Genomic DNA, 22,637 nt, shown 5'->3' with positions numbered 1-22,637 from the left:
GAGATACCAGTTTTATATAAATTCAGTAATGAAATATTATTAAAACCATTGTTCCTAATTTGATTTCAGAATTTTTTATAATTTTTTTCGATGCCTCTTTACCTTTTTGTAGGTGTCTTATGTAATATTAAACATTTTTATATTCGGAAAAATAACGTACAAACTTAAAAATGCAATGTAAAATATTTTATTTGCGTTATATATCAATGTATGAGGATGACTTCCAACAGTTTCGGTTGGCGCAGTCGGTAAGGTCTCTGGCTACGAATCTTTTGGCCCAGGATCGAATCCTGCACCGAGTGAGTTCTTATTTCATTAAACACTTTGCAATTTATAAAAAATTCTGAAAAAAATTAAGAACCAGGGTATCAACAATATCTCATTATTGAATTTTTATAAAACTGGTATCTTAATCGATCTTACCAAAACTTCAATACGAAATATGCATTTTTTTCGAATTTTTTAAGATTTCCAATTTTTTTAAACATTTTCGCATAATCCGAAAAATCTGAAAAAAATACACATTAATAATCATAAAAACTGATATAATTCACTGTCATGTGTGCTATTAGGTAGAATGGTCATTAATTTTTTCGTAATTTTTTGTTGAGCAGAACAGAAGAAATATAGCATAATTCATTAAACCGTGCTCACCCAATAACTACCCTTGTGATAGCTGTACCGACTTGGTTTGGGGGCACTTTTAACCATCTTATCCGGCTATACCCTTTGCGGGAATACATTAGAGCTTGTTTTATATCATACACTATTTGCAGGTAATATTTGATGACTAATCAACTGCAAAAATTCGAAACTATCAACAATTATTTCATATTTCCTAAAAATGTCTCCAGCAAAGCTCATTGTATCAATCTCTTGCATTTAAATTGCATAAATTCTAAAATGATCTTGACATAAGATCAAGGTAAAAATGTATTAAGTTCGCAAAATAGAAAATGGAGGTGACCCAGCCTGCCTCATCATCATTGCAAAATTGCTTAATCCCTCTTCACCGTTATTTTGACTATTCGGATTATTTTGAGAACTATTTGGATTTTTGCTTCTGCTACTATTATGACTTTGTAAGTGTTTCTTCAAATGATCCTTTCTATAAAAAGCTTTCCCACATTCTGTACATACTTGATTTTTGCTACCTGAATGTATTATCATATGTCGAGCAAGGTGCTCGTTACGTTTAAATGCTTTACAACACATGTTACACTGATAAGGCCTATCTTTATTGTGACCTTGTTTATGGCGGTCCAAATGTTCTTTACGCTTTAAACTCGCACCACAAATATCACAGATATAAGGTCGCTGTCTATGCTCTTCAAGGTGTTCATGCAATGCATCCTGATTTTCAAACCTGTATGCACATTCTGGACAATGATAGACTAATGTACCTGAAACATTTACAATGTTCATATTAAAAACCATGATATAAAAAAAACAGATACAATAGTTTACATTAGTTATAAAACCAAAGTTGAGCAATGTTTAATGCAATTAATGATTATCTGATCAAATGAGCCATACACTTGTTTACGACAGTTAATCAAAAGCATTAGTTTTCATCAAATTAAAAATTTTAATTGGCTAAAACCCAACTTGGTACAAAACGTATGCGTTTACCATTGATATGTTGTGGTTCAACTTCATATTCAATTTTTGGTCGGACCTCTTGACAATTACGTGTCAGGTTATTTCCAGTTTCTTCATATTTACTTACATATGGTAATCCTAATGTATTAGAACACCGTGCTAAATACTCAGACGTGAGTTTGAAATCTATTTGTAATGGATCTGTCATTGTTGCTGCGTCCACTTTTTGAGTGGTTTGAGTTCCAGAAGACTGGTGTGTAATTTGTGGACATACTTCTTTATTTCCACAAGTATTCTCATTCCTATTCTCATCTGTCTGCTGAACATGATGTGAAGGATGTCCAGAATATGCATACCCATTCATATTAGGTTGATTATGTTGGTGAGTATGAACGTCTGACGAATACTTTATATCGCGTGGATCATAAGCCATTTTTTAGGTAAATCTCTTTAGCATCTGTCTACAAGAGAATAATACAATAGAAATATAAATCATTTGAGGTAACAATAAATCATAAATTATGACGGAAGTCTATGCGAATAAATACAAGAATTACTATTTAAATAAATGCAAGGTACATTTCTCAAAAATTTTTCATTCGTACAGTAATAATTAGCTTTCCTATTTTATACCAAATTTGAAACTAATAAATTTTGCTTTTGTTGAGGGTCAGATAAATTTGAAGAAAACCATGAAACGATTTGTCAACTTGAATATGAATATCAGTTTCGAAAAATGTGTAGAAGTAACGAGCATAAATGTTGTTATAAATTCGACGTAAATGGGAGATCTTATTGAGCACGACAAGGCAGGTGTCCATGTACCGATTAATACTCGTAGAAATTCACAGTATTTGAACGAAATATAAAAGTAATTTGAAAAACAGGTTATTTTTTAATGTTAGATGTAGGAATCGCGTTTACTCACCATTTACATGCAGAGCTAGTTGCAAAACCAGCACGTCGCTGGTCACTATTTGTTTGTATTGAGCTTAGCCATCTTTATATGTATCAGCTGCTACACAAATTCCAAGTGTTTCTTTCACGAAGCCGTCCGTCTCATAAAATTATATTTTTTGATCGCATGCCGACAGTTACCTAGTTTGTAGAACATTCTGTCGTTTACTTGATTATATGACGAACTTTTTAATCACAATCAGTAGACATTTCTCCAAGGTACCATCTCGAAATGTTTAACGATACAACGATCACAATAGAAAATGCATACAGAGGCATTTAAAAGAGGCGGTTATTTAAGGGTTCGACAGAAAAATACGATTCTTTACGATAATACACATGTCAATGTTTAACCAAAAAATTAGTTATTGACAAGTCCCAGTATATTATTATTCATATATTACATTTAATCGGATTTAACTTATTGTTAAACTCTACATTTTTTTTAATTGATTAGTAATGTATGTTCACTCCTTCGCATGTAGGTATGTACCTATGTATATCCTACAGCAGGATCCAAGTGGAGTACATGAAATTGTTTTACCGGTATATTTGATATAGTTTAAGATGAAACCTTCATCTTCGGATCGATCGAAAGAAGATTAAAGAAGTTGGATGTGTTGCAAATAATGTCATCCTTGTTTAACATTAAAATCAGAATGACCAGCAGGTGCAATTGCATTTTCACAACGATGACATCTTGCGGTAAACAGATCGAAATGACTGAAGTATAACAATTAAAATTTTCGCATGGAATAGAACGATTACAGAAAGTGAATATCATAGGATGGATTATGAAAATAATAAGCAAGTAAAATTCTTTTTTCACTAGAAGAAGAGTCGCGCGTATTTTTTGTCGCTTATAATTTTGTTACAATATTTCAGAATACTACATTTTACTCTGTGGTAATGTTATACGAATAGATTCGAGAGGAAATCAGAGTGTTCACACTCGCGGTTTCGGTGCCGCCAACACAGGCAAACATTACGTCTTATGGGTTTTACGGTCTAGGTCAAAGGTCGGCAAGAAGAGCACATTTCAGCCGATTTTCGAGGGCTACGCCCCCTTGTCCCGGCCGCGCGTCTCGCTCCCCGTCACGAACCAAGTTCTTGAGCCACCTCAGGCCCCGTACTATATGAATTGCGCGTGGCGCATTACGACACATTCGTATCAATAGGTTTCCACATTATCGAGGAAGTACTTGGATCCCATGCCTGACGTAGACCATATCAGAGAGAATATGTCTTCGAAAATTTCGGGAACAGTAAAATTTTTGAAATTAGAGAAAATTAAATGTTGTATTAAGAGAATATGATAGTAAAAGAGGCGATACGTTTAGTACGTTCCCTAGATCCTCTCTTGTCGTCAGAGAGGAAGTGAGAGTGCTCACGCCCGGGATTTTAGTGTCCCCGGTATGGTGCTGCCGCCTAGTTTAATTTTTAGCCTGAACCAGAACCTGCATCAGCTCTGACACCGACGAGATATTTAGAAAGACTGCCAGCCCCCGTGTTAAACTGCGAGTCTCAAAGTGGGTCCCGGCACCGACGAGAATATCTCGTCGGTGGTTCGGTTTTATGCTAAAAGACCTCCCGGTTCTGTGCCATGCTAAAATACGGCCCGGTTCTGTGCCATGCTAAAGCAGCGATGTCACGAAAGTGGGAACGCCAAAACCCCGGGCGTGAGCGTGAGCACTCTCATTCCGTTAAAAAATGGTAGAAATGCGAATAATAATTATACGTATGGAGAAATGTATAAATAAAATTTATGAAAATTGTATTTCTATAATTTGAAAACGCGGTATCTATATTTATTAATATTGTATTGATAAAGATAATTGTAGATATTGTAATCGATGAAACTTTATTTCGATGAAACTTTATTTACTCTCGCCCGTACATGGTAACGTTGTTGATTGTCTAGGCGAACTGCGCCGCGGCCCATGGCCGCTGATCATCAGATTCCGTCGTGATCATCAGATTCCGTCGCGATCGTCGCTGCCCTGCTACCCCATGTGGCAAATCGTGCGCTCGCCTGCTCTTACAATATATAACATAATGACATCAAATAAAAAAATATAATTTGAACATATGGTCATAGCATCATATACATAACTCGTCAATCGTTTGTATTTGACCAGATTTGATCATTTTTGCGCATCTAGTTTCAATGTTTATCGTTAGTCAGCGTAGACGACGTAAGAAAACCAGTTGTTTACATGCGAGACACAAAGCGCCATATGGTGGTGGGTCTACTTCTATGTCTTTGGTATCGAGCAACATACTATACTGGAAAAACAGAGGAAGAGGGATTCGGGATTCCGCAAGGGTCCGGGATTCCGCAAACCATTTCCCAATAATGCAGAAATGGGACTTTTCCGTAGTCAAAAGCGCTAGATAAAAGTTAAATCTAGGGTGCTATGTTCCTCAGAAGTTCTACTTTTGCGTTATCAAGAAATGCTTAGCAATATTCGGCAGCATGTCGTTTGTCAGGGAGGCTATGGGAACTGGCGTGGCGGCACACTCACACACCGCCTGGTCGGCGTGTACGTGTACCGACGAGGGTTGGAAGGGTCTGGAATTTCGCAACCCATTTCTCAATAATACAGGGATGTGAATTTTCAGTAATTGTTCGCACTAGATAAAAAGATCAACCTAACATGCTGAATCCCTCAAAAATCCCTAAAAATTATTGTTTGCGAAATCTAACAAATAGTTTGACAAAGTATATTTAAACAATTGATTTTTTTCTAGTTTTTATCTCTTTTATCTAGCTCTTTTCAACATTGACAAGTCCCGTCTCTGCATTATTGGGAAATGGTTAGTGGCATCCTGGACCCTTGTGATCGCCGTCGGCACACGTACACGCTGACCAGGCGGTGCGTGAGTGTGTCGTGGCACGGCTATTCGAACGAAGCTACGACAGCGCCATCCACGTTGTCGCGCCGCTCATGCTCCTACAGGCCTCTCTGGCGGACAACATGCTGCCGAATATTGCTAATCATTTCTCGATGATGCAAAAGTAGGACTGCTGAGGAACTTTCCCGTCTAGATTGAATTTTTATCTAGCTCATTTCACTATGGAAAAGTTCCGTCTCTGCATTATTGGGAAATATTTCGAGGCATCCCGGACCCTTGCGATCGGCGTAGGCACACGTACACGCCATCCACGCGTGACAATCGCCAGAACCTCGGCCCGACCGTTACAGCATCCTCAAGAGTAACGTCCCCGAATGCAGTTGTTTTGGGGGAGGAAACTTTCTCCACGCCCTTGTGGAGGCGGAGAACCTCACCCGTTATTTTAACGGGTTTTCGGGGACTTTATTAAGACGCCCCCCGGAAGCAGGTAGGTCAGAATGCTACGAATGTTTGAATTAGAGGCATCGCGTTACAATTTTATGAGGATATATTGAAAAATCTAAAAGTTTAAACTTTCATACGTGCGCGATTCTCCATCCGCTTACATTGTATGTCGTCTGTCGTCGCTGGGTCTTTGAAGCTCGGCGCTCGGCAAAAGTTATTCGAATCCTTCGAATAAAAGATACGGATGAAAGATGAAAAAATTTCTCGAAGTTCGAATAAATCCGCTACGAATAAAATTATTTATTCGATACTCATCGAATAAAGATACCTTTTTTATTCGAACCTTCGAATAACGAATAAAGATGAAGTATCTTTTATTCGAATCGTTATTTAAATAATTTTTTATCTAAATAATGCCCAACTCTGGGCACACCAAAATGACTGGCATTCAAACCGAGAGAATATCCGTCTCCGATATAATGTTGCACGGAGAAGCGGACAGCGAAACTCGAGAACCCTCGTCGCCGAGGAGTGGGCCACACATTGTCGGCTATATCGGTGTGAGACCAGAAGACCACTACTAATCCCATTACAAAACTTCTTTATTTTTGGTTATTTTTTTTTTAACTTTTACCAACATATTCGTGGCATTTTTCTGATTAAAATGAAACCAAATATGATATAATTCCGATGATAATTACTTGTGTAATGAACGATTGAAGTTTCGGACGCTAAGAAGGACAGCGTATGGGAAAGACAGAGACGCGGTGAGTCCTTCCCGCCTCGAGTTCGACAGCTTGGTTTTCGCCGCGGACAAATAGATGTGGTTACTAATGTATATGTATTGACAATTACTCACAGAAAATTAAATTTAACAATACAATTAATGATTATACATAAAGTTTATTGCTTATAATAATAAAAAATATAAAATGTAAAGAAACAATTCTATAAGGTATAAAAAATAGCAAACAATACAATTATAATTAAAACTTAAAATGACTTAGACACTTTTCGAAATCGGTTGACGGAGAAAAAAACAACGTGCATTGCAAGATATAAGAATCTGTGCATCTGTGTGTTTGTACAAATAGCAATAATACTGCCACCAAATAGCTTTATACGGATAAGAGCCGTCGAAAGTTAGTTTCATTACATAACACTTTTATTTCGTTACTACCTCTACTTGAATAATTGCAGTCCAGCATTAGAAGTGGTATTATCGGTTAAATAAGTAAAAAAATTAATTTTCTGTTTTTTACTACGGATCACAATAAGAACGATTGAATTTTATCATTACTTGAATATTGTATTTATTCTTTTTTTTTATTCTATAACTATTACAGAATATATTTTGTTGAATAATCATTATTTTATAAATATCGCAAGAAGTTCCAAATTAATTAATTCACCTATAAATTATCGATTATAAAATAATGATTACAATGGTGAACAATATGGAAAATAAGAAGGCAATAAGAGTGTAATGAAATTATACAATAAAAGATAATTATTTTAATTCTACGCATTATACGTTTATTTATTGCTTATGTCACTGACGTTTCTTCCGTAATTCACGAGCAAATGTTCTAAGCGCGGAATGTTTAGCGATGTTGGTATTTGAGATCAGTCACCGACGAGTGGTTTAATGGAATTATTAATCATATTGCAATATCAGGGTATACAATTCCAATTTTATAAATGATTAGTCTTAGGCCAATATGTTTTGACTAAATGCAGAATAATTGATGTCATAGGAATTATATTAGTCGATAAGCTTCCCGCCTATATTGTGATATGATGGTAATGTTAGTACCTGAATATGTCTAGGAGGCATATTGTCTGTTATTTATTATTAGTACTATGTTCACTCTATGTATATCCGCTGATAAGCGTAATAAATAAAAAAATAAAAAAACGGTTACTCGGTCGGTAACGTTTGGCTAACAGTTTGAACGTTTTGCCGCTACGGTCTAGTGGCGCTGTTTTCAGGAGCAGACGATTCCTGCCGCTTATTGCACTACCACTTATAGGAATATCGGCAGGAATCATTTGTTCTGTTCTTTAGGGGTTGGATATTAATTTAAAAAACAAGGAAAAATATAAATAATTTCTAAGAGATCTTTATTATAATATCTTGTACATAGGAACAGTTTCCTAAACTTTGAAACGGAGAAATAGACATGGAATATTTCACATTGAACTATTGAAAATGGTACGGTACTTTTACACAGGGATTAAAGCGGAAAGAATGGGTGCTTCTTTTAAAACGGATAACTGGAATTAGGATCAGTATCGATAAATCTTGGACCAGTTTAGCGATTATCTATCATTCAATTAAATAAAAGTATAATTCCTATAATTATATTATTAGTAATCGTATTCCTATTCGTTTTTTGTTGAGCTTCAGCCTGGAAACTCTTTCTTTGGTCACTGTGACTCCATAGGAAACGCATACTGTATGAAATGTTCGGTTCTGATATATTAAGAGGATAAAAAATCACAAGTAGATTTTGCTATCATATTTTTATGTTGTAGTTCATTTCAACATATTCACAGATATCAACAGTCGGGGACAATATTTCTAAGCTTTATTCTCAAGGTATACATTCTTGTTAACAAGAAATTAGTATTCACTAGACTCCAGGGCTTTAAATAAATTACAAAAAGTATACGTACATATCCAGGGTTAAAATTAATCTTGAAAATAATACTTATGAAATTACCTAATAATTTCAATTTTTCTTTATCGTAATGTCAACACGATGCTTCAAATTTCGTCAGTACTGTGTCCTCCAGAATCAAACAGGAAATGTATTATGATCTTTAGCAGAATAATGAATCATATATTGTGAAGACTAAACGAACTAATTTCAACCCTCTGGATGAAAAAAAAACAAAACTGTTCAAATTACTCGAATTAGACATGACAATATGTCAGTTCGCTGACGGTCGTTTTCTGGCACACATTGTCAACGCTCGTCCATGTGTTCATGTGTACCCGCCATAACATGCATACGCACACTTCTCGAACACAATAGCGGCAATAAAAAACGCATTACTAACATCGTATTCGCAAGAAGAAAATACAGCATGATGTTACAGTACACTCGCTTCTCATTCACTGATAAATGATGTTAACAGCACGTGTGTTTTCGAAGAGACTACAATACAAATATAATAGTAATAGAATAATATCACTTAATGGCGATATAACAATAATAACACAATTATAGTAATCACGATGAAAGAATGCAGATAGTAATATATACACCATGTGTAACACGCTGCTGTGTAGATAGTTACAAGATATTATCTGTCGAACGTAAAGGTAGACGCGGTCCTTTGTGTTTGATTTTGAGTATTCCACATGACGCAAGATACCTCAGGACAAACACAAGCTACGATTTCATTGAACACGTTATTCTTTGGGACGTACTAAGATCGAAGGCTGAACGCTTCCACCTTCTTCCCTTTCTTGCTTTTGTCCGAATCCAGGTTCTTCTAACAGATAAAAAACGAAACGTTTGTCTATTTTCCCTACCACGCCAACGCGTCTCCAAGGCAACGCAAATGTTGTACAGTGATTTCTCTATATATGTCGCAAAGGCCTGGCTGATAAACGTCGCGGAAAGGCCCCGAAGCTCAAGTGGCCTCACTCGCCGAGGAGTGTAATACGGGTCGGATGTATCGGTGTGAGACTAGGAGACCGCTACTAATCCAATAACAAAACTTCTTTATTATTAATTATTTTTTTCACGAGATGCATCAATATATTTGTGAAATTTTTCTGATTAAAATGGTATACCATACACGATACAATTCGGATCATATTTACACTAATTTTCCATTAATATAATTGTAATGGAAAGTAACTTTCATCGTTCATTACACAAGTAAATATGATCGGAATTCTATCATATTTGGTATCAGTTTCATTGGAAAAATGCCACGAACATGTTGGTGAAAGTCACATAAAAAAAATAATGGAAAATAAAGAAGTTTTGTTATTGGATTAGTAATAGTCTCCTGGTCTCACACCGATATACCCGACCTGTGTTATGTTTACACTTCTCGACGACCGAGGCCACTCGAGTTTCGCTGTCCCTTTCTACGTTCGGCGAGGATCAAAGAATAGTGTCTCCTGAACGATACACGACGCTGTATAATAACGACTTAATGTATAATTCTACTTATTAACATTCATGTAATCGAATATCTTACTTTTTTCTTTTTCAATCTTCACGATTATAACGAATACTGGGTGAAGACATCAAGTTCGGACAATGTCGTACACAGGGCATATTTATGGTGCAGATTAAACAACAAATAGAAACGTTGCTTCGCTACTACATACATAGTCGCGAATGTACAGATGTATAGTTACTGTATGTTATGCAATAACGCCGCTGTAAAGTCTGTCTGCATTGCGGATGCACCGTTTATTTACTACTTCTCTCACTTGAAACTCACGGAGTACATTACACAACGTTTTATTGTCAATCCAATAAATCTGCCATTATATTTTGCCTTTATACATTGCTAATTTACGTTTAGCGGTAGTGTACAATCAGCTGCGAGTATGTAGGTGTCGTTACTTTAGAATTCGACATTGCAAGGCAATAATGAATATATATTTTTCTTTTTTACAAAAATTTATCGACTCCTCGGTCGGTAAACTCGAGTGTCGGAATAGACTTATAGTTTAATAGAAATGTCTTTCTTTATAATCAAATAATATCAATACTTTTGAACATTCTGGTTGTTAGGTTGACTGTGTATTGAATATGCATCGTACATGAAGTGATTCGAAACAGAAAGAAAAAAAAATAACCAAAAGGCCACATGCAAAACTAAATTCACATTACACAGTGAAAATGGTTTGTTGATCTCGTATGGTATATTATACATATATAATATGCTTCTATGAATTTCTTGGATATTCGTATGTCTCGCTAAACTTCATCTAGATATTTTCTGTTCTGTTTTTTTCACAGAAATTATGATATGCTAAATAGTATTAAAAGTAAGCATTATATGTAGTTTGCGGTTTATGCAGACGTTCCTCATAGCCTTAATTAGTGCAGACCTTGAAATCTCGATAGTTAAATTTAACAATCGTACGAAGTGAGTGTATCATATACCCTTCAGTCCTGTTTCTTGTATCAAGATTCGCGAAGTCGTTGTGCCCGAAAAATATGCTAGTCAAGTGGACAAATCAAATCGAAACGAAAGCATTATTCTACTGACCAAAAGCTTTTACGATTTCCCAGACTTTTCTTGTTTGCTCAGCTCAAGTGCGTACGCCAATTCCAAATCTTCTTGTTGTTTGCGTTTGCGTCGCTCTTCCTCTGTTTTCAAGCTCTGCTGGGCTGCCAGGAAAACCTGTTCTTCCTCGCTCAGTGTCAATGGTGCGCCGTTGCCGTTGCCGTTCCAAACTTTATCGATGTACCCTTTCATTTTTTTATCATTGTAACCAGGCTTCGATTTACTGTTATGCGTCAAGTCTTGTCCCTGTTTCTTCGACTTGTCGCTTTTTGTTGAAAACGCCTCGTCTATGTCGATCGTCTTCGTTTTAGCGTTCGAGAAGACATCCGTTTCGATGGCCTTAATGTTTCTATTATCGTCGGAGAAAGCTTTCACGAAGTCGGCGTCGAATTTAGCATTGTCCTTTTCAATTTTGTTCTTGGTTAGGGGGAAAGTGTTCGAGAAGTCGGTCTCGAAGCCTTTTGTGATCGAATCCTTACGGAGAAGCACGGAAGACGTTCCGCAACTGAATGGATCCACTTTGCTCGTTTCGTTATTCTTATTCGCGTTGAAGTCCTCGGAGTCGTCGGCAAAAGGATCTGCTATGTTAAACGGGTCTTCGTACCGATAATCTCTGAAAGGATCTTCCGTGAAGTCCGGCAGCTTTGGGTATAACGTTGCGTGTGCTCTGCTCGTTGGTCTGGGTGGTGCCGTTCGATTCGGTGTTGGTTCAGGCTGAAGCAGGGGTTTTTTCACTGGTCAATTTTCGTTTACTGAAATAGTACAAAGAATAGCGCAAAAATCGCTGGTTATCGTCAGGCTGCTGGACCAAACCAAACTGCTGGCGAATTGCTATAAAGTGTATTTATATAAACGCTTCAAAATGTTCGAGTTCATTCACGGGCCGTGTTCTCCAATTGTTAGAAGATACGGACCCCAATTCAAATTACTACAAGAGTAGTAATTTAATCGATAGAAATCGAACATTTTCTTTAACGTGTAAAGAACGAAATAATAAGAAAACATGTCATGCATTATCATAAAATGAAATTATAATACTGGAACAAAGAGGACAAATTAATTTGTAGACAGCATGCTCCAGAAGCCAGGTCAATGAATAAACTGAAAATTGTGCAGCTTCTACCTAAATTTAAAACAAACAATACAATTAATCTTTATCATATAAAAGTATTTTACAAAATAACACTATAACATATTGGAATGACATATAATAGAAATTAATAATACATTTCAAATGTTAATGTATATTCGGATATAAATTGAATACAATGATCAAAGTCATACCAACATATTTTCATTTTTGTTAAAAATCGCTACATTTGAAATGTACTATACTAGTATAGTATTATGTATATAACATACTAAAGGCTGATGAAGAGGAGAGATGATGAAATATGACCAGGACGATATGTGGGAACACTTAAAAATAAGGGAAAAAATCAGTTGTGGGCTAATAAATAATTACATGCTAAATAAATAGTAATTCTACCGACTAATAAAATAAAAGCACATCTTAATGAAGTTTCACGTGTTATTTACAAACTAGGGAGAGTACGTACCTTGGAATCGAAATTAGCAAAATCAGCGAATCCAGTAGACGTAGTGAAACCGCCATTATTATTATCCATAATACCTTGCTGAGCGGAAAATGGATCGGAGTTAGCGTTTGCGAAAGGATCCGGTGTAGGAGATGGTGTCGGTGGCGCTGGTGCTGCTCTCAAAGGACCTGTAGGCCCTTGAGCAGGTCGTGGGGGTGCTGGTCGAGGCGGTGGTTGCTTTGCTTTCTTAGGAGGAAGGGCGGGACTAGGGCTTTCCGGCCGAGTTGGAGCATGAAGATTCGCAAATGGATCATCTCCAAACGGATCTTTCGTTGCCTAGAGAAAAAATCAATAAATTAATTAACATATATTATCTCTATCGTGACACTAATATTTTAATATTCCAAAAAATTTAGAACTTACTGCTGTAGCAATTACAGGTTTTACATCAGTTCTTTTTCCATTCCCAAATGGATCAAAAGGATCCTGTTTTGCATTACTATTATCAAATGCACTAAAAGGGTCAAACTGTCAAACAGACAAAAATAAAAAATTGGAAGTGTAATTGGAAATGTAAATGCAAACACATATTTTGAGTCATTTTGAGTGAAAATTAAAAGTGCAATAAAAGAAGAAGAGAAAGGAAAGCTAGTCATAGGAGGAAACTTTAGTGTAAGGACAATTTATCGTTTTTGAGAAAAACGCTAGTTAGTAAATGTGTGAATACTGAATACGCAGTATACAGTGGATAAAAAAAGTATTGGTGCACTACATTTTTTCTGATAATGTAAACTGCAAAGATAGCATATTACATTAGATATAATTTTAGTCAATACTTTCTTGATCCACTGTATGTGAAATTCCAATCTCAAAGTTTTCACACACTTAGGGCGTATATTGTACTTAAGTTGAAAACATACTGGAGCAGGCTGTGATGGGAATGCATTTCCAAATGGATCTGGTGTTGATGCATCAAATGCTTCTTGAGCTTTACTTGATGCAAAGGGGTCTTGATCAAATCCATCCATTGGTATTGTTCCATTCACATTTGAGAAAGAGTCGGCCCTTTTCTCCTTCTCTCCATCTGCATTGCTTGTGGCAGTTTCATACCTGTATGGATTTAAATTAAAGGATGACAAAAGAACATACTTGTTCGTAAAACTATGCAAATTATATTTTAAAAACTCACTCTAGATCTTCAATTTCGGGATTAAATTGCAGACTAGTATCAGGTACAAGAGTGGCATCTCCTGCCGCAAGTGCAGAATCATAAAGTGCAATCGCATCACTCATTTGACGTTGCTGTTCTTGTAAATGAGTGATTTTTGCCTTGGCTTGACAAATTTGTAGTTGAGTGTCCTGCAAATTTTTCGTCAACTCGTTTAATTGGTCCCTACTTTTGTTTTGCTGTTGTTCCAACTGCTGTTCCTCTTGACGCAAGCCTTCCAATTCTTGTCGCTTAGAATTAAGTTCTTCCTCTTGAGCATGTAATACAGATTCTTGCTCTTCTGCTTGTTGACGTAGCTTGTCAACCTGTTTTTGAAAAATGGAACACATCACTTACTACAAATTATTTAAACGTCAAAATATTATACATACATAACTTGCGAAATAATTTTCATTTAAATTTATAAGTACATTAACCACATTATTGTTAGCACCAAATGATCATGTTACAATTGCATCATCAAATTTAGTGTATAACTGTATTTATATGAAGTATAAAAAACAATGTAATGCATTTGTGTATAATTTAAGACCCAAATCTAATTTATTTTATTGTATCAATTGATATTTGATAAAAATATAATACAGAATTATACATGAATAGATCTTCATACAACTGATTAGTACTAGAGTGGGGCCTTAGGAGAAAATTTGCAAGCAGATTTAATTTTTCTGATAATAATCTATACTCTATACTACATTATTTTACCATGCATTGCAACAAAGCACTAGCATTATCTATGCAAGTGAACTCAAAACAAATGAAGCTTTTCATAAAATGACATATATTTCAACCACTTTTTTAAAAGTTCATAATATGTATATACATGTATGTACACATCATTGTCATGAGGTAGAATTTAAGTTTAAAATATTTTACTTTCTTTTTAATTTCTTATTTAATATTTATATGTAATTACGAGTTTTCCGTACCTAATAAATATTGAGCAAATGCAATACTTATTATACGAAAATGAAAAAATAAAATTTGAATATCTCTTATCATACCTGTCTGTCAATAAAATTAGAAACTTTCGATGTACCTTTTTTAGTTCCTCACGAATCTTCTGCTCGACCTCACTCAAATCTTTATCTACTTCTGTCTTCTACAAGTTAAACATAATAGGACTAAATAATAATAAAGAAACTAAACGCAAAGAAAATAAATTAAAAAGTACATTAAGAGTGTCCAACGTATTGAAATCTCGAAATTTAAAATTCAAATGATGTAAAAAGAACAAATAACGAAGAATAAAACAATAAATAAATATACAAGGCGATTCACTCAATTTGACTACTACAAATTACTTCTAAATTATTCATTATACGAAAAAATGTATGAAACAAAAATTACACAATTACATAGCTCAGCAATGCTCGATGCAATTAATGAATACAAGTAATTATTATGAGAAATGTTGTATACGAAATCTCTTTATTACAATTAATTGTTTTATGAGTGCTGTTATGTCTTCAAGTTAGGTGAGTAACCCTGTACAATATCAAGATGATATACATCCAATTTCGCTTTGACACACACACGCGCGCGCGCGCATATGTATATATGTACATATATGTATTCATATATTCATATATACATATATGACACATTAGGGTTGCTCTTATTTACTCTTGAAGAAAAGCCTATAGTATTTTTTCTGTTTGGCTCAACAAAAAATTACGAAAAAATTCATGAACATTCTATCTAGTAAAAATGAGCATTTAATTAATTATTTTAATTTTTAAGGAGCCGGGGCCACGTGTTCCCGTTATCCGATCGTGCTCAAACTTTGCACAAATTGTTTTTTATTAACTGAAACAATCCTGGGGGTGCCGCATGTTTACATGTACTTTAATGAAAGCATTGCATGTACGTACGTGTTACAAATACATCAGTTTTTAATTTCACATTAAAGCAAAGCTATTCAAATAAGCAAGCAGATTACTAATCTACAGTATCTAATTGCAGTATCATTTACCTGAGCCTTCAAATCATTCAACCTTTTTTGTGCTTCACCCTTCTGATTTTCCAGCTGCTTTAATGTTGAAGCAAGCGTATCCAATTCACTCTGCAAGTTCTTAATTTCGCCGTTTTTAATCTTGATGTCAGCTTCTTTTTGTGCAATGTCTTGCTCCATACATTGTCTTTCTCTCACAAGCTCTGCTATATCTTTACTTATCATGTCTAATTCTGGATTCGAATAACCAGATATATTGTTGTTTTCCTAAACACAAAAATTATGCTATGTGTACTAAAAAGTAAATTTAAGTTTGTAATCAGTAGTAAATATAATAAAAATACAAATTAATAAATGTGATAAATACTGCCTCTGTCCCATATTATGGTATATACAGTCCATTTTAACTCGACTCGCTGGAATATCTCAGAAGGGACTGAAAATATTAAAAAAATGTTTTTTACAAAAATTGCATGCTGTAGAGGGTGTACATAATGTGAAACAAATTTTTTTATGGATTAACCCTAGAAGGACCAAGGCTTGAGCCACTGAGAGAAATTACTGTTTTGTACATATACATACATAGTTGATAGAAAGCTGTAGAAAAAAAGTGGATAGGAAGAAAATATATCTGATTGCTGATTCTTCTATACGTCTTGAAGTTAAAAATAATTTTTTGAAAATCTTTGAAACGAGAAAAATAACATTTTTCACATACCCCCAAACAATTTTGGTAAACATAGGTTTCTAATATTTTCAGCCCCTTCTGAGATATTCCAGCGAGTCGAGTTAAAATGGACATACTGTATATTTCTGAAAAACTTTCCAATTTCTTAATTAACTTATCTTGATCAATACAAATTAGTATAACTGGATAAATGTATGACAATTGTTTGCTGGGCTAAACATTGTCATTAACTATTATATGTATGTATAATATTGGTACAAAAACATTGTTTTACCATATAAATATTTTTCTATCGCAATATTATAAATCATATAGAGTTTAATTCAATGTAGTGTTATGAAATCTTAACAAGGTCTATTAAAAAGAAAATGCATAGAAAAAGTTATACATTATAATACAGTAGTTTGAAATGTATACCATGATGCAAAACAAAGATAGTATAATATTAAATATTTATTACACAAAATTTACATTTTAATTCCTTTTGTATAATTACTTTATCATAATTATCTATTTGTACGAAAATAATAATAGAAATACTAATAATATTATTAGTTATTTAGTCTTCCTTCACACTCCAGATAATATGTCAATCTATAGCTATAAATCTATTATCTTTTAACGTATTTATTATAAATGCTTTTATATATTGACGTCGAGTTTTAAGTTTGATCTTTTCAGGATCATCTGTATCGTACAAAGATTTCAATCTTGCTTTCTTGGCTTCTGTTTGTAACTCTTTAACATGCATAATATTTTTCATCTTTTCCTTTTCCAAAGCATCTACGCGACATCCGTGATTTATATTAAGAGGCATAACTTTCATAAACTCTTGATTACCAAAACTGTTGCTTTTCTTTGTGCACAAAAGATGTATATTTAATTTTTTGTTTAAATGACATTCACAGTTTGCTGACATAGACATTTGATCTATTTCTGTTGGACAATATGCTTAAGTACGTTTTCAAAAGAATAGACATATTGAATTTCATTTCATTACATTGCAAACTTCATGTTATTAACATTTCTTACAACAAAAACACATTGATTTATGTGCGACATGCATTTAAGATCTCTCATATCTTTGTACGCTTTATTTCATATAGCATTCAATGTGATAGTAGGAGTAAATTTTAGAAGAAAATATGATCAACTGCGTAAAAAAGTGAGTGAAATTTTTGATAAACAAAAAGGTAAATATAAATAATAACACTATATGTATGTGTTAGTATTAATCACAACTGCAACTTTATATAACTGCATTTGTGCAAAGGGACTGAATTATTGCTCGATATAAATGAGTATGAATATCCAAGATCAAACGAAACTCTCAAGATAATACACAAACAGTTATGGCAAGAATATTATGAATGTTTGAAAAAGATGTACAATGAAATCACAACAGAGAAGACAATGTATCCAATTGCACTTATAGCTCTTGAAGGAACAACAGTCGTGTATGATAAAGAGAATGTCAATTCTATTTTAACTAATTAACACTATAATTATTAGTCCATATAATTACAGGTTAAAATGTCCAATATGTATTTCTCCCATAGAAACATATATGAACGATAACTTAAAGTGGTATTTCAACAATAATAGTTCTACAATACTGAGTAATGAAACTGACGAACTTGTAGAAGAATCAAACAACATTTTCATTTCAACTGACGACAAAAGATTAATAATATATAATATCAAGGTATAAATACATATATATATTTTTTATATTTATAATTCGTGAATAAATATAAATATATAAAACAAAAGAAAATTGTTTATTTATGGTAGAATAATATGAGATTTTAATTTATTAGTTTAATCAAGCTGGTCAGTATTGGTGTAAGCTGGGAGATACGCTATCAACAGTTTATTATCTTTCAATCGATTATGAGTCTCAAGAAATAAATCAGGTGCATCCTGAAACAGCACCGCATAAACCTCATGCGGTACCAGAAAAAATTCTATCAAAATATAATTTATTCATTTATACAATGTGGACTACATGGACTCAATGTTCTACATGTGATACAGTTGGAAGAAAAAATCGTTATGGATATTGTTCTATTTCTTCACGTGAAAATACTAAAAGACAAGGTATGGTTTTTTAAAACTATGTATTGTTTTAATAAGAGATTTTTCCAAATAATTTTTAATAATATATAGTAATATTAAGTTGCAGATGAACAAACTGAGATAATAGAACAGTCCAATTCACAAGCTACAATTCACACTGATAATTTAAACGAAGATTTCATAACTAAATTTAAAGTAACTTTACGTGTATTTAGAAATGAATTACCATGTAAAAGTGAGTATGTACCGAAAGAAATTCTAGACATTCCAGAGATTAAGAATAGGAAAACAGAATTAATGATTAAATATTGTAAGGTATTTTAAAATTTTGTAAATATACATATATACATGTAATATTTAAAAATATATCACACAGTTGTATGCGCTTTAATATATTTTCTTTTTAGGTAAAATGTTCAAAAAATGAAGTATTTGAGGTACGAGATAAAAATGGAAATGTACTTGAAAGTGCCAATAACAGTGCTGGTATATATTCTATAGTTCAAGGAATGCCTATTCCACCACCACCAGTTATACGCACAGTGATTTTCCAAAAATATAAGACAAAAGCAATACTTATATGCCCAGGGTAAATGAATAAATAAAAAATTTTCAGTTGAAAATTGCATACTTTTCTATAAAATTTTTTTAGAAATTTAAATACAGACATACCGATTACTTGGAAGATAAACAATGAAATATTACACCCACCTGTCATTCAAAAGCAATCAGAAGGAAGAATTCATATTAATGTTCAAGCACATATAATTGTTAAATCTCTAAAATTCGAAGATACAAATATTTACAGGTACATACTTCTGTAAATTTGAATGAAATAACAATTTTCATATATTTAATATTTTCATTTGCAGTTGTTGGCAAAAGAATGAGATTGCTGGTATAATAAAATTAAATGTAACAGGAGAAACAGAGTTGCAAGTAAATTATAATGTAATGATGATTGGCGGAATTTTAATAGTTACTGTGTTTATAATAGTATTTTGGAAAGCGTTTAAAGGTCGCAAACGTTTTACTATTCGTTAATTATTGCTAATTATACTTGATTACACTATATGGTTTAAATGAAATAACATACAATATAAAACAAAATTCATTATTTAAAGGAAATAATAAATGAAAAAATATAAAAATAATGAATGAAATAATAAATGGAATACTACTTACCATAATGGTTTCTGATGGTTTTCGCATGGAAGGTGGTATCATGTCGGGAGTCAAGGTTGCCGGTGAATCAATGCCTTTAAGTTTTTGCTTGATGAGCCATATGGCTAATGCAAATTGTTCTTGATTTAATTTTCCATTTTGACATATGTCACAGAGACTCCTAAATATGAAATATCTTTTACTTTTTACTTATTAGTGATTCACGAGAAAATAACAGAAATATACAAACCATATGACAGCCAAATCAGTCTGTGGAAGTCCGCTTTGAAGGAAGACATCTTTGATTTCTGAACCTGAGACATATCCATCCATGTCTAAATCAGCTTGCAAAAACAATTTCCCTGCTGCTATTTGTTCTTCAGTGGAAACTACCCATTGCACACTAGTCTGTATCATACATTTTTACATTAAATAAAGTATTTTCAAAGCACATTAAATTTTATAGCTTATGGGCAACATTCAATGGAATGAATGATTTAATATTACAATTGTAATAATTGATGACTGAATAATTGATAAATGACTAATAGTATTTGTATTCAGTAAGCAATTCTTGACAGTTAATTTTTTTCTAATTATAGACATTAGTCAATCAACCATATAAAAATTTTTAATTGGTTAAGGCCCAACTTTGCTTATGGTGTATGTGTGTATAGTATACTTTTGCCATATCCAAGCCAGCCATATTTTTCGTAACTGATACATTAGGCAGAGGTGGGATAGGTGGAGGTACAGCTGTTATTCCTACTGGTACTGGAGATTTTGATACTGGTACGGTAACATCCTTTCTTTTACCAGGTGGCATTAACTCTGGTGGAAGCACACTTGGTATTGCATATTTTTCTAATGCCTTGTATACCAAATGCATGGCCTATATAAACAATTTGATACACAACAATTAGAAAACTCAAGAGAAATTCAATTAAATACTTTCAGAATATTCAGTTTAGAACTTACCACAACAAACTCATGCCTGTCCAGCATACCATCTTCATCCATATCAGCAAGCTCCCAAATCTTCCCAAGTGTGTCCAAGGGAAGTTTACTATCCATAAGAACACCTTTAACATTATTCCCAGATATATATCCGTTTTTAGGTTTTAAGCTATCAAAAAGTTGATCATATTTTGCTCTCTCTGCTGGTTTAATAGACCAATCTTCGTTACTAATAGGTGTTATTACTGGCAAACTATTAACTATCTTTTTCTGAGAAATTATGGGAACATCACCCTAGAAACATATAACATTAATCAATAACAAAGAAATTTATTTGTTATGTTATTCCATATGATAGCTTACCATCTTTGGAGGAGGCAATTCCATACTTAAATTCAACATATTTATATCTCTTCCTGCTTGTGCCAATGCACATAATTTCAGAGCAACAAAAAGACCAGATTTGTCTAATGAACCACGTGATTGTGGATCTGCCATATCCCATATTTGGCTTAGCACATCGTCGTCTAGCTGGGATTTCTTAAGAAATCTTGCAGCTTCCATTGCACCGATTCGCCCATATCCATTTGGATCAACCTTAGGGTAATTCACAATTTCGAAATAATAAGCGATAGAACCTTGACTTATAGGAATAAACTTTAATTTTAAACTTTTTCTGAATTCAAGTTATAATAGTAAAATAATATAGTGAATATGTATCATATAATTTGGATTACAGTTAGTCTTTATTTGAATTTTGTATAGGTTTCTACAGTAAATTAGAGAGGAATGCAGAAATTTATTGTCTTAAAGAGTTTCTTGACTTATAAAAGTTCAAGTTACCATGGTTAGATTGTATAACTTAATGTAATTTAGATTTATTGTCATTCGTTATCAAAATATTAAAAATATACCTGATTATAGTAGGCTTCATATATAGCAGTATGGCTTCCAGCCACCTGTAAAAATAAATTTATTACATATCCTCCAACTGTCTTATGAACTACAACACATTAGAGGATATTAGTAGATATCATTTTTAACTGCCGGAAATGTGAGGCCTATCGTAACGAACATTCGTAAATCTGTAGATAAACGTTTATCTTGAGGCTATTATATTTTACAATATACTGTTTATAAAAATCATTCTAAGGATCTATCCATAAAGGAAGAAAAAACATTGTACTTCTCAAGAACGAACCGAAAAATTATTTATGCTGTCAAAGAAGTTAAAGTAATCGACTTTACGAATGTGGAAATGATAAAAATATGTATGACGAAACAGCGTTACTTTTACATAAAATATAAATAAATTTTTCAAATGACGTGTTTAATAACATACACGATAGATTGAATATTATATCATAATAAAAATCTAAAAATTACAATATACCTGCGTGGGTGATGGCAGGGCGGCCATACTCGCATTGAACACTGGCTTAACCAATCACACTCTGAATCGATAGTACATCGTGTTAACAATTTTACTTAACATTTCGTAAACGAATTTTTATTGTCTTATACACCAAGGAAACACCACGATTACAGTTTACTGATCGAGCAATCAAAATATATGATCATAACAGAAAAGTAGTATTAATTATCAGTAAGAAACATACAGCTCCTTGTCATGCTCGATTGTCGTCTACATATATACATAGCACTCTTACGTTCCACCTCCTTCTCATCAACTGATATAATGCAAACTAACTAGATAGACTTGTGCGCACGATATAATCGAACTTATGTTCAATCAGAATTCATTTTGTAATTCTATGAACTTATTAGATCGTGTGATGTAAGATATCGGATTTCTGCATATTCATACCTTGATTGCTTAAATAATTTATCGAGTATTTAAAAGTTGTACATTTTTCCGTATACCTTACAATTATTACT

The 22,637-nt window shown here is 33.5% G+C and overlaps 3 protein-coding genes across 7 annotated transcripts; 1 reads left to right on the top strand and 2 right to left on the bottom strand.

The window, feature by feature from the left end:
• Positions 1 to 171: 171 nt before the first annotated feature.
• On the bottom strand, positions 172 to 3,288 carry LOC143361958 (uncharacterized). Of its 3 annotated transcripts, XR_013083554.1 has the most exons (4): positions 2,531 to 3,288; positions 1,633 to 2,063; positions 424 to 1,403; positions 172 to 343 (listed from the first exon to the last, which is right to left on the bottom strand). XR_013083554.1 is itself a non-coding variant. In XM_076801699.1 (3 exons), exons 2-3 carry the CDS (start codon positions 2,033 to 2,035, stop codon positions 937 to 939), a joined length of 870 nt encoding a protein of 289 aa, XP_076657814.1. In that variant the 5' UTR covers positions 2,036 to 2,063; positions 2,531 to 3,288; the 3' UTR covers positions 172 to 936. The 3 variants fall into 3 exon arrangements, 2 of the variants coding, with proteins under 2 accessions (XP_076657814.1, XP_076657815.1); XM_076801699.1 differs by having other exon boundaries at positions 172 to 1,403; XM_076801700.1 differs by having other exon boundaries at positions 172 to 1,403; positions 1,633 to 2,059.
• Positions 3,289 to 8,428: 5,140 nt separating this feature from the next.
• On the bottom strand, positions 8,429 to 22,441 carry Eps-15 (Epidermal growth factor receptor pathway substrate 15). 3 transcript variants are annotated; one of them, XM_076802285.1, is made up of 14 exons: positions 22,132 to 22,440; positions 21,653 to 21,697; positions 21,102 to 21,335; positions 20,760 to 21,032; positions 20,464 to 20,673; positions 20,032 to 20,189; positions 19,803 to 19,962; positions 15,872 to 16,117; positions 14,936 to 14,998; positions 13,855 to 14,198; positions 13,586 to 13,775; positions 13,089 to 13,193; positions 12,687 to 13,001; positions 8,429 to 11,841 (listed from the first exon to the last, which is right to left on the bottom strand). In XM_076802285.1, exons 1-14 carry the CDS (start codon positions 22,156 to 22,158, stop codon positions 11,119 to 11,121), a joined length of 3,093 nt encoding a protein of 1,030 aa, XP_076658400.1. In that variant the 5' UTR covers positions 22,159 to 22,440; the 3' UTR covers positions 8,429 to 11,118. The 3 variants fall into 3 exon arrangements, with proteins under 3 accessions (XP_076658400.1, XP_076658401.1, XP_076658402.1); XM_076802287.1 differs by having other exon boundaries at positions 11,725 to 11,879; positions 22,132 to 22,441; XM_076802286.1 differs by lacking the exon at positions 14,936 to 14,998 and having other exon boundaries at positions 22,132 to 22,439.
• On the top strand, positions 17,017 to 19,774 carry LOC143362275 (uncharacterized). The gene is made up of 8 exons (XM_076802288.1): positions 17,017 to 17,731; positions 17,812 to 17,995; positions 18,066 to 18,243; positions 18,359 to 18,638; positions 18,718 to 18,932; positions 19,025 to 19,206; positions 19,270 to 19,425; positions 19,490 to 19,774. Exons 1-8 carry the CDS (start codon positions 17,590 to 17,592, stop codon positions 19,659 to 19,661), a joined length of 1,509 nt encoding a protein of 502 aa, XP_076658403.1. The 5' UTR covers positions 17,017 to 17,589; the 3' UTR covers positions 19,662 to 19,774.
• Positions 22,442 to 22,637: the final 196 nt, after the last annotated feature.

The sequence above is a fragment of the Halictus rubicundus genome, chromosome 16 (genome assembly GCF_050948215.1).
Source record: "Halictus rubicundus isolate RS-2024b chromosome 16, iyHalRubi1_principal, whole genome shotgun sequence".
NCBI classification, from domain to species: Eukaryota; Metazoa; Arthropoda; class Insecta; order Hymenoptera; family Halictidae; genus Halictus; species Halictus rubicundus.
The sequence above is the reverse complement of the archived record's forward strand: the minus strand, read 5'-3'. Positions and strand labels throughout refer to the sequence as shown.